At 37.8% G+C, this 12,009-nt stretch overlaps 2 protein-coding genes and 1 long non-coding RNA gene across 3 annotated transcripts; 2 read left to right on the top strand and 1 right to left on the bottom strand.

The window, feature by feature from the left end:
* Positions 1 to 141: 141 nt before the first annotated feature.
* Positions 142 to 3,239, top strand: LOC104244074 (B-box zinc finger protein 24-like). Its single transcript, XM_009799380.2, has 3 exons — positions 142 to 420; positions 2,259 to 2,576; positions 2,800 to 3,239. The coding sequence occupies exons 1-3, from the start codon at positions 238 to 240 to the stop codon at positions 2,986 to 2,988; spliced, it is 690 nt and encodes a 229-aa protein (XP_009797682.1). The 5' UTR covers positions 142 to 237; the 3' UTR covers positions 2,989 to 3,239.
* A 640-nt stretch (positions 3,240 to 3,879) lies between these two features.
* On the top strand, positions 3,880 to 5,001 carry LOC104244073 (receptor-like protein 12). The gene has a single exon (XM_009799379.2). The coding sequence runs from the start codon at positions 3,880 to 3,882 to the stop codon at positions 4,999 to 5,001; it is 1,122 nt and encodes a 373-aa protein (XP_009797681.2).
* Positions 5,002 to 6,954: 1,953 nt separating this feature from the next.
* LOC138868224 (uncharacterized) lies at positions 6,955 to 8,878 on the bottom strand. Its single transcript, XR_011400013.1, has 2 exons — positions 8,776 to 8,878; positions 6,955 to 7,383 (listed from the first exon to the last, which is right to left on the bottom strand). It is a non-coding gene; the product is annotated as an uncharacterized lncRNA (long non-coding RNA).
* Between the last annotated feature and the right edge of the window lie 3,131 nt (positions 8,879 to 12,009).

Raw genomic sequence — 12,009 nt, 5'->3', positions numbered from 1 at the left:
TTTATGTTATAGATTTTTTCTGTTTTATAATATAATAGACCAAATTCGGGTATACTTTAATTCTTGAAAATTACTAAAACCTCCCTTCACCCCTCATCAATCTATCCCCCCTCCCCCCCCCCCCCCACACACACCAAAAAAAAATTCTCTTCATATTCCTTTGTTTTCAAGTCCAAAGGATATGGCCTAAATGAGCTTTAAAGAGAAATTAGTTGAGATCATTAGGAGAAAATTAAGATGAAAATCCAGTGTGATGTGTGTGAGAAAGCTCAAGCTACTGTTTTTTGCTATGCTGATGAGGCAGCTTTGTGCACAAAATGTGATATTAAAGTTCATGCAGTCAATAAATTGGCTAGTAAACATCAAAGGCTTCTTCTTCAGAATCTCTGTAACAAACTTCCTCTTTGTGATATTTGCCAAGTAAGCTAAATCTTATATTTTTTCCTATAACCTTTTAAATGGAATTAAGTAGTTTATTGTTTTTATAGTATCATATTCTTAGATTTATGTTGTTGCATGTATCTCCATTTGCGTCCATGTCTAATTACTTGGTTGTTGCTACTGTCTGTTTACTGCTTCATTTTCACTTCCTTTGAGCCAAGGGTCCTTCGGAAACAGCCTACCTACTGGGGGTAAGGTTTGCGTATACTTTACCCTCCCGACCCCACTTCTGTGATTTCATTGGGCTTGTTGTTGTAAGTAGTTTATTGTTAATTGTTCTGTTGGTAGTTGGTGTTTTGACTGTTGGAATTTTAACTTGACTTGTTTCTTGATTAAACTTCTGTTTAGAATTATTAGAGGTAAAGGAACTAAGGAGATTTTTTTCTCTACCTTTTATATATGGCAGCAATAGAAAAGATAAAGTAGCCCTTAGCCATCAAAATCTGCTGCTAGTCCTTAATTTGTTTTCTTCTCGTCCGCAGAGGCGGACACAGGATTTGAAGGTCAAAGGTATACTTTTGCTTTCAACCAAAGTCTTTTTTATATAATGGCACCACTACTAATATATCAGTATTTTCTAAAAACATATACGTGTATTCTCACGAAAAACATATCAGTATTTTCTAAAAACATATATCACTATTAGTTTGTTTTCAACCAAACTAATATATCAGTATTTTCATGAAAAATTTGCCGAACTTTCTGAGTGCCGGTGGCCAGAGGCGGAGCTAGAATTTCAAGCTTATGGGTTAGAGATTCTAACCGTTTTAAGTTACTGGGTTCTAAATTAATAATTTACACATATTCAATAAATTTTTTAAGACAAATACAAAGTTCGCACCAAAGCTACTCGGTTCGACCAAACCTGCTACTGCCATCTAGCTCCACCCTACCGGTGGCCCCTCACCTGATAACATAGGTCCGCATCTGCCCCGCGTAAGCCTGGGTAGGTGGAGTTAGTCGGTACCTATGTTGGTAGAAGATAGCAAGCAGGGGCCGGAGCTAGGGGGTTCATCACCGGAAAATTACACTATATATAGAAGACCCTTATTAATTTTCTTATGTATAAATAATAGATGTTGATCCCTTGGCTTCTTTGCGTTGAATCTCCTTAGTGAAAATACCAGCTCCACCACTACTAGCAGGTATCCGGTGGTATCGTCGAGGTGTGTGCATGTTGTCCCTGATAAAAGAAGTGGAACATTTGCTTACTTGCATAGTTGTATTGTAAGTTTGGAAGTAAAGTGATAAGTTCTCATCTGTAAGGCAATGTAGAAGAGAGAAAAGCTACCTTTAAACTGCTAAAGAGAATGTATAAAGGAATATTTCTGTAAATAAGGTAAGTGAAAAGAATTATGAGACATAAGGGCTCGTTTGGCACGAGGGGGAAGGAATAACTAATCCCCGGATTAAATTTGAGATGAGTTTATACACGTTTGGTTGGGATAAAATCGTGGTATAACTAATCCAAGATTTTTTATCCTAGGATTGTAGTGTTATTTTTGTCCCTACGGAAGGGTTGGATAATAATTCCGGGATAACTGATCCTGGGATAGCTTGTTCTCCAACTAAACGACCCCTAAGAGTATAAAGATAACGCGCACGAAATGCCAAAGTTGAGATTTTCAAGAAACTATAGTTACTGCAGACTTTCTCAGATTACTGAATTTTTGATTCAAGAAAGAGTATAGGAGTCTGATAAAACAGTTTCCGATGATAATAATCAACCATTAGGGAAATACATTTTAAATAACGCGCGATGCATATAGCGCTGATCCTAACTTGGAATTTTGATGCTAAACTATTCTTGAATGCAGGACAAAACAGCCTTCATTTTCTGTGTTGAGGATAGAGCTCTATTTTGTAATGAGTGCGACGAGTCAATTCATTCAGCTGCTAGCAGCTTATCTGCTAAGCACCAACGCTTTCTAGCCACTGGAATTCGGTTAGGTTTGAGCTCAAGCTACTATAATGATGTCGTAAAAAGCCAAATGGAGCGACAACGACAACGTCCCAAGCAGAGTTCTCAGCAGCTTTCCATTGAAACAACTGCTCAGCATTTGCCAAATATTGCATTACCATCTTTGGCTGTTGATGGCTTACTAGGTTATTCAGAACGCGAGTCCATTCACAAGGTGAGAGATACTTACTCGATTTATATTTTGGCCAAATACATAGACAACCCCCTAAAATTGTCTCGTTTTTCTATTTAGACACCTTAACTGAAACCTAACTATTCTCCGTGGCGTACCAGCTCACCAAATTTAAGACATGCTTACATGAAGTTGTAGCAACCATTCATGTAAGAAACCTATCACATTGTTCATATTTTGACATAAATTGTTTCATTCTATACAGAAAGAGCAACTTGAACTAGGCGAACTTAAGTGGTTGAAAGACATTGGTCTGTTTGGTGAACCACCGGCAGCTGCAGTACCTGAGCTGTCAATATCTCAATCAAGCAACTTCGACCTACCTCATAAAAAGCCCAGAGTAGAAATCCCAGATAACAATGAGTACTATTTTACAGTCCCGAATCTTGGTTGAACACTTGAACTCCAATGTCAACAAGTTAGTATATGTTACAACACGTTAAAATTAGTTACACTATAGAATATTTATGAAAATATGTAAGTGTGCTTGCATGTATTAAGGAATTAGTGACCTCGTGATTAGTAGCGAAGTCAATACTTTCACCAAAAGTGTTCAAGACTTCATATTATGTATAAAACTAGTATTTGACCTATATAAACAGTGCAATCTTCCGTCAAAAGGGTAATTAACTGACCACCTTTCAATGATTGTAGCTTCGCCCCTGCTCATGATTGGTTACACTATGGAATATTTGCGGAAAACTGTAGGTGTGCTTGCATGTATTAAATAATTAGTGACCTCATGATCAGTGGCTAAGCCAGTACTTTTACTAAAGGTGTTCAAGACTTTATATCATGTATAAAACTAATATTTGACCTATGTACGCAGTATAATTTTCCGTCAAACGGGTGTTCAACTGACCATCCTTCAACGATTGTAGCTTCGCTCCTACTCATGATTGTCAAAATATAGTTTTATTAGTAAGAAAGAAAATTTTAATTTTTCACAACTTAAAAATGATCAACTTAATTATACATAGTGAAGGTTGGAACAAGACTAATGAAGCACAATCTCCACACTTATAACCTACTTTCAAGAATCAATTTTCCATGACCTTCCTACAATTTTCCATTTCTGACTTCAAAACTTCATATAAGAAGCTCTTAACCATATTATTCAATCACTCAAATCTCTCTAAACAAAATGGCCACATTACTTAACCCCATCTTCTTCGCTTGCATGTACACAAGTTTCATATTTAGCCTTTCAAACCTAAACTCCCGTTCGATCTTTGTCAATGGAAAAACTCTAACATCCGATATTCAAGCTCTACAAGCGATCAAGATGTCAATAGATCCAATTTCAATCTCCTCAGAATCATTCATCAGTAGTTGGGATTTTGCCTTAGACCCTTGTGAGACGACAGGGACAAGTTTCTTAGGCATTCTTTGCACAGTCCCTCTTGACAATAACTCAACAAGCCGGATAATGGAAATCGATTTAGAAGGAGATGAACTAGAGGGGTTCTTAACACCAGCAATAGGAAACTTAACAGAACTTGTTGCTCTAAATCTTGGTAGAAACAAATTCAGAGGACCGGTGCCAGAGACTATTACTAATCTAAGAAAACTCACAAGTCTTCAACTTTACGAGAACTTTTTCTCAGGTAGTCTTGTTAATGGCATTGGTTTTCTAAGGAAACTTGAAGTTCTTGATTTGTCAAATAATAGACTATCTGGTTCAATACCTTCATCTATTACTTCACTTAGAAGTTTAACTCAGTTAGATTTATCTAACAATGAACTGACCGGTAAAATCCCTCAACTTAATGGCTTATGGCAGTTGAATTCATTTGATCTTTCAAATAACCAAATATATGGGAATTTTCCAGAGTTTCCATTGAAGATCAAAACATTATCACTTGGTCATAACTTACTCTCTGGCCACATTTCACCTGTGAATAAACTTCATCGTCTCAGGATTTTAGACCTAAGTGATAACAGGTTTTCAGGAGCAATAAACAAGGGGGTGTTTATGTTGCCTGATATTAGTCACGTGAACGTTTCAGTGAACCGGTTTACTGTGTTAGAAGTGGTGGAATTCACTGATAAAGCAACACAGCTTCATACATTGGATGTCCATGCTAATCGTCTACGTGGTCATTTGCCTGTAAACTTGATAACTTACCCAAACTTAACTGAGATAAACCTCGGACATAACCTGTTTTCGGGTCAGATTCCATTGGAATATTGGCCGAGGTTGGGTTTTGCATGGAGAAGTCTTGATTTGGAATATAACTATCTAGAGGGAACTGTACCCCGAGAGCTCAACAGAACGTTAGAAGGCGTTCGCGGAAGTTTTGCACGTAACTGTCTTACTTGTCCTAAGGGTTTACAGCTTTGTCAGGGAGGACAGAGGCCAGCTTCTGAATGTGTTGGAAAGAAAGGTGGAGGAGACCATAGTTGAAATATATAATATACCTTTTGAATGTCTTGAAATTTACTACTACTGCATTATATTATATGGAATATCTAATGTTTGTTTTCAAGGTTAAAATGTTTTCCTGTTTTCTTATATAGTTTTGAGTTGCAGCCTGTTATTTCAATAGAATATATAATAGCATGGGAATGAAGCAGATATCTTCCTTTTTTGTTTAATCAAGAAACCATTTTCGTTTCATCTTTTCTTGAGTTGAGGGTCTATAGGAAATTGCCTCTCTACCTTATTAAGGTAGGGGTAATATCTGCGTACACTCTACTCTCCCCCGACCCTACTTGTGGGATAACACTGGGATTGTCGTTGTTGTTGTCTCTTGTGACAACCCGCAACAACTAATTGTAGACAATCTAGTGTACACTGATAAATACCATGTCCCCAGGTATTTATCAATTGACAAAGGTTAAGGGACTTCTGTTTTAGGTCACAAGTTCGAGCCTTGCACCAAGCGAACTAACTCTGCTACTTAAGTGGAGAAGGGTAGAGGGGCGAGCCATCATCCCCCAGTTTCGAAGGCTGACGGATTTCTCGGTCATCAAAACACATTCTTTGCATTTCCTTTAGGATCACTGTGCCAAGAAATCTCCATTTTTTGTTAACTAGGAGAGGCACAGGTCATGTGTATGTAGTTTCTATTACAAGTTACAACTGATTACTTTGCTTTCTCTAAATGAAAAAGGAGATTTGTTGCTATGGCCAAAACTTGGCTTTACTTGAACTCAAGATCTTAATTTCTCTTATTTTGGCCAACTTTTCTATTTCCATTTCTCCTAATTATGTACACTCACCTACTTTTAGTTTGGTTCTTGAACCTAAATATGGGGTTAATCTTCTTGTTAAGAAGCTTTGATCAAGATATTGTTGAAATATTAAACTTCATTCATGCACTTTATTTGTTTAGTTCATGAACTAATATATTAAATGTATTCATTTACTCCCATCATTTCAATTTGTGTCTTTCTTTTCTCTTTATTCAAAAAGAATGCACTTTTCTTTATTTAGCTCTCATTTAGCCATAGATTTTGGCTTTAGTTTTTCTTAAGAAGAAAAAATTAAAAACATTGTTTGTTTATAAAATAAAATCATGTTTTGGGGGAAAAAGATTCAAGTTCCCAAAAACTGCCTAGTTTAGGGCAGTTATTGGGTGAAATTTTTTCATCCACTCACGAAACTTCAACTTTTCTTCAAATAAAATGCATGTCCAAACACAACTTTAACTTTCAAAAATTATTTTTCAACACAACTTCAAAAACTCTTTTTTCAAGTTTCAATCAAATCTATATCCAAACGCTAGCTTAGTAACACTACATTCGAAGGGTACTTTTGGTGCGTTTATTACTATATGACACATAGGATTGTTATTTACTTTCCCCAAAAGCTGATCAAGGATTTAAAGTGTATGAAAACTAGCGACTCCTTGCTTGCCGGAACACGCAACCCATTTGTGCCACTATTTCACCCTTTATAATATGTACATATTTCATGAATTTCTCAACACATACATGATCTAGGCCAAAATAAAGCTACATGATTATGTCGACCCTATATATATTGTAATCGTGGTAGCTTTGGCGTAACTGATAAAGCTGTCATGTCACGTGTTCGAGCAGTAGAAACAGTCTCTTGAAGAAATGCATGATAAGACTACGTACAATAGATCTTTGTGGTCCAGCCCTTCCCCAGACCCTGCGCATAGCGGGAGCTTTGTACACCGGCTACCCTTTTTTACCTCTGCACTCCCCTATGACCCATACCATGAACAAATTGCACATTGTTTTTAGTTTCCATAGGCAAGATGATTCATATGGCTACATATACAACCCAAGAAGTTTGTTAATGCGAGACGACCACCTCCTATGTTTCTCGCTTCAAGAAGAGAAGCCAATTCTAGTAAACATGATGCAAAGAATAAGTCAAGAACCATTAACCAGTTCAAGTCTATCATCAAATTAAGAAAGGGTATAAATGAGTAATCAACATCCACTCTATCGATGCAAATAGACAAATTTACAGACTCTTATCAGACTAACACAGCAATAGTTCCACAAGTAGTATAATGCTACACTCTCTCGCAATGGTCTTCTCTGTGGTGACGTATTCAGCATATGCTTAAAACGCTACAGGTTTGAAGGTCTCATGCTGCTCGAGTTTGGCCAATCTTGTATTGATGAGCATAGCCTTATGCCAGAAGCAAACAAATACAAGGAGCACCATTCGAAGGAGTTGGTTTTGACTGAATCATGCTGTTCTCCGCAAAAATAGAGCCAACATGTAAGACAAGGCAGAATCAATCGACGATAAAGCAATGATAAACAACCCAACTAGAACAAGTGCCAGTGTTGCAGTCTTCAGCTGCAACAAGTGGAGAAAAGATTAGTTCTACTGCATGTATTGATATCAAAGATAAAGAAACATTCTTTGGAACTATGCTTAATATCTATGTCAATCAAATCAGTGAAACTCAACATTGTATTTAGCATAGATACAGACTCCCAGGAACAAAATATTTTGGGTAAATAAATGTTTTCACTTCATTAGACAAAAATGGAAGAATTGTTACAGCTTCGACGTAGACGATTTGCAACAATTAGCATCAGAAATTCAAAATATAGCAACAGTTAGAGCAAATGTGCAGATACTTCAAAGGCGCCATAGTTATCCAAATATTCTTCTATTTGAAAAGCTGGCTCCAGCTATTTTCAGGTAAACTTGGATATTAAGACACTGTACAAGCCATATGCATAGGGTAGGGGGTCTACTTCCAACCGAGAGGTTGTGAGTTCGAGTCTCCCCAAGAGCAAGGTGGGAAGTTCTTGGAGGGAAGGATGCCGAGGGTCTATTTGGAAATAGTCTCTCTACCCTAGGGTAGGGGTAAGGTCTGCGTACACACTACCCTCCCCAGACCCCACTAAGTGGGATTATACTGGGTTGTTGTTGTTGTTGTTGTTGTGTACAAGCCATGCATAGTGCAACAAATGAAATGAGAAACTTAACTCGAGAGAAAGGAAAATTTTCTAAAACTACCGGCATAATGGTTCAATTCAAGGGGTTAAATGCACAAGCAGATGGCATTATCTCCCTTCACAAGAGCGGAAAAACACCAATGCTGCAACAGGCTTGTCTCAGAATGGAAAACCAGCAGAAAGATATTGACAAAAGTAGCAATCAAATTACTTCTTCTGTAGTTTTGTCTCAGAGTCACCAACTAGAACTAGTTTTCATAGCACATGTCAATATGTGGCTCAAAACCAAGGCATTGTTAACTTTTTATACTTAATTGACAATGGAAATCAATCTTCACTGTTTTATAATTGTCTTTACTTTTTATTTTTCCAACCTGAAACAAGAGCATTTAGGCCATAGACAATGGAGTAACCAAAACAGTACTGAAAACTAACCAAGCCATATCGATACCGAGGAGGAACCGAGATGATTGGGACGGTTTCGAAAAGCCTAAATTTGGTTATACACAACGGAGTAACCAAAAAAGTGGCATGATATAAATTTTTAAAAATAACCAGCTGAACCGAACAATTGACACCCCTAGGTAGCGCTATAAAGACCATTAACTATTTATTAGCATTTGTTATTTTGTCTTGACAACAAGAGTTGAGCACACTAGAGTAACAAGCCAAATACAATGTAGAGCTTTGCTCACATTATCAGCACCTAGTATTGGCCACATATTGCAACGGAAGGGAAATGACAATTACCAAATAGAAAGAAAAGATTATACACACTAACCATGCTTTGAAATTCAGGCCATTCTATGTACTTCAGCTGACTTGGCTGCTCAACCAGAAATAGTAGTATCAATTTTACAGCCCTGAGCCATTAAAAAATGGAACTTCAGACCATTATCGATACAACATCTAAAACATTTTATCTAGCAAAACTTTTAAAATTCAAATTATTAAAGGATCTCAAAATATCCACGAAAGTTAATTATTGAAAAAATGGATATCAAAGCGAAGGAGAAATTATTGGAGAAGCTAGTAAAATTTCAAACAAGTCATCAGATCCAGATGTGCAATGTTGATTCACGAGTCAACCAACACGATGAAGTCATCAAAACCAATATAGACCTTCTTGAAAAGGAAATCTCATATAAACAAGATATCAACGCCTATTTCTGGACGAACAACAACAACCCAGTATAATCCCACAAGTGGGGTCTGGGGAGGGTAGTATGTACGCAGACCTTACCCCTACCCCGAGGGGCAGAGAGGCTGTTTTCAGGAGACCCTCAGCTCAAGAACGCACCAAGTGACGATATATTAGTACCATCGATAGACTCATAATAAAATAACATAAAATACATAACATAACATAAAGGAGCCTAAAATAGCAAAATAACAGCAATATTGTTGAAGTTTGGCAAAATGCCAAAGTCCCACATTGGTTGGGAGTTAAGTTTGGAGGGGATTTTTCCCCTATAAAAGAAGGCCTAATGTTTAGGATTGAGACACACCTCTCATTTGCCTTCTCATCTGTTTAAGGCATTTGTATCTTCTCTCTTTAGTATTATTTCACTTGTATTTTTGGAGTGGAATAAAATATTTGGTTGTGTCCGAGGAGTAGGCAAAATTAGCCGAACCTCGTAAATTCTGGTGTTCCCTTTATTATTGCTTTATTGTCTTATTTATTATTTGGTGGTTGTCATAATTTTTGGTATAGTAGTTGTGACTTATTCACACTCTATACATTTGGCTTCCGCAACAATTGGTATCAGAGCCAAGGTACTGTCTAAGTATGCTCTGTGGTTGCAGCATAGTCTGATCTTCCACATCAGAAAAGATTTATCTTGGTAACTGAGTCAAGGTTCTGTCTGAGTATGCTCTGTAGTTGCAGCTTAGTCTGATCTTCTACATCAGAAAGGAAATAATCTTGATTTGTGTCGTCAGCTATTAAATAATATTTGTGTCAAATATGGGAGACAATAAACAAGAAGAATCTACATCAAGTGTCAACAATACGTCATCATTGGCATCTTCGCTTATGACAAGAATTGTGTCAAATGCGAAATTTGCGGTCGAAATATTTGACGGGTCCGGACATTTTGGGATGTGGCAAGGCGAGGTTCTAGATGTCCTTTTTCAACAAGGGCTAGATCTGGCCATTGAAGAAAAGAAACCAGATGTTATTGGAGAAGAAGATTGGAGAATTATCAACCGTGTTGCTTGCGGTACCATTCGATCCTACCTTGCTAGAGAGCAGAAATATCCATACACAAAGGAAACTTCTGCAAGTAAATTATGGAAAGCACTGGAGGATAAATTTTTGAAGAAAAACAGTCAAAATAAATTGTACATGAAGAAGAGACTGTTTCACTTCACCTATGTTCCTGGTACCACGATGAATGAACATATCACCAGTTTCAATAAGTTGGTCACAGATTTGCAAAATATGGATACAACTTATGATGATGGTGACTTGGCCTTGATGTTGTTGGCGTCACTTCCTGATGAGTACGAGCACCTTGAAACTACTCTACTCCATGGAAATGACGAAGTTTCTCTCAGAGAAGTTTGTTCGGCTTTGTACAGCTATGAACAAAGAAAGCGAGAAAAACAGAAGGGCGGAGAAGGAGAAGCACTATTTGTGAGGGGTCGTCCTCAAAATCAAACGAGGACAAAGAAGGGAAGATCCAAGTCAAGATCCAGACCCAGCAAAGATGAATGTGCCTTTTGTCGAGAAAAAGGGCACTGGAAGAAAGACTGTCCGAAGTTGAAGAATAAGGCCAAACATAACAATGGAAAGGCCATTATGGATTCAAATGTAGCTGATTGTGATGATTCAGACTTCTCATTAGTTACAACAGAGTCATCAACATCATCAGACATATGGTTGATGGACTCGGCTTGTAGCTATCATATGTGTCCCAATAGGGACTGGTTCATGGAATTTCAAGAAGGAGAATATGGAGTCATCCACACAGCGGATAACAGCCCTCTTACCTCATATGGCATTGGTTCAATACGATTAAGGAACCATGATGGAATGATCAGAACATTGATAGATGTTCGATATGTACCGGATTTGAAGAAGAATCTCATCTCTGTGGGAGCCCTAGAATCAAAAGGGTTCAAAATCATTGCAGAAAATGGAGTGATGAGAGTATGCTCCGGTGCACTAGTGGTAATGAAGGCTAATCGGAAGAATAATAATATGTACCGCTATCGTGGCAGTACAGTTATTGGGATAGCGACAGTAACATCCAGTGACGACAAAGAGGCAGAAGCAACCAAGCTATGGCACATGCGCTTGGGACATGCTGGAGGAAAATCCTTGAAAACTCTATCAGATCAAGGATTGTTAAAAGGAGTAAAGGCTTGCAACTTGGAGTTTTGTGAGCATTGTGTCAAAGGGAAACAGACAAGGGTTAAATTTGGTACAGCGATCCATAATACTAAAGGCATTTTGGATTATGTACACTCTGATGTTTGGGGTCCTTCCAAAACACCTTCATTGGGTGGGAAGCACTATTTTGTAACCTTTGTTGATGATTTTTCTCGAAGAGTGTGGGTGTATACAATGAAAAACAAAGATGAAGTGCTGGGAATTTTTCTCAAATGGAAGACGATGGTGGAGAATCAAACAGGCAGGAGGATCAAGTGTATTCGCACAGACAATGGAGGTGAATACAAAAATGATCATTTCAATAAGGTCTGTGAAAATGATGGCATCGTCCGACACTTCACTGTTAGACATACACCACAACAGAATGGAGTGGCAGAACGTATGAACCGGACCTTGCTGGAGAAGGTACGGTGTATGTTGTCCAATGCTGGCTTGGGCAAAGAATTTTGGGCTGAGGCAATTACATATGCATGTCACCTCATTAATCGTCTACCATCTGCTGCTATTGATGGCAAAACACCATTTGAAAAATGGTACGGAAAACCTGCTGTAGATTATAACTCTTTGCACGTGTTTGGCTCAACTGCATATTATCATGTGACGGAGTCAAAATTGGAT

The sequence above is a fragment of the Nicotiana sylvestris genome, chromosome 5 (assembly GCF_000393655.2).
Source record: "Nicotiana sylvestris chromosome 5, ASM39365v2, whole genome shotgun sequence".
Lineage (NCBI taxonomy): Eukaryota > Viridiplantae > Streptophyta > Magnoliopsida > Solanales > Solanaceae > Nicotiana > Nicotiana sylvestris.
The sequence above is the reverse complement of the archived record's forward strand: the minus strand, read 5'-3'. Positions and strand labels throughout refer to the sequence as shown.

What these genes read in the sequence shown, in the direction of transcription:
- LOC104244074 (XM_009799380.2), top strand. Translation starts at nt 238, where the DNA reads ATGAAAATCCAGTGTGATGTGTGTGAGAAAGCTCAAGCTACTGTTTTT. An exon ending in CTCTTTGTGATATTTGCCAA is followed by an intron (nt 421 to 2,258) that starts GTAAGCTAAATC and finishes TCTTGAATGCAG; the next exon opens with GACAAAACAGCCTTCATTTT. An exon ending in AACGCGAGTCCATTCACAAG is followed by an intron (nt 2,577 to 2,799) that starts GTGAGAGATACT and finishes CATTCTATACAG; the next exon opens with AAAGAGCAACTTGAACTAGG.
- LOC104244073 (XM_009799379.2), top strand. Translation starts at nt 3,880, where the DNA reads ATGTCAATAGATCCAATTTCAATCTCCTCAGAATCATTCATCAGTAGT.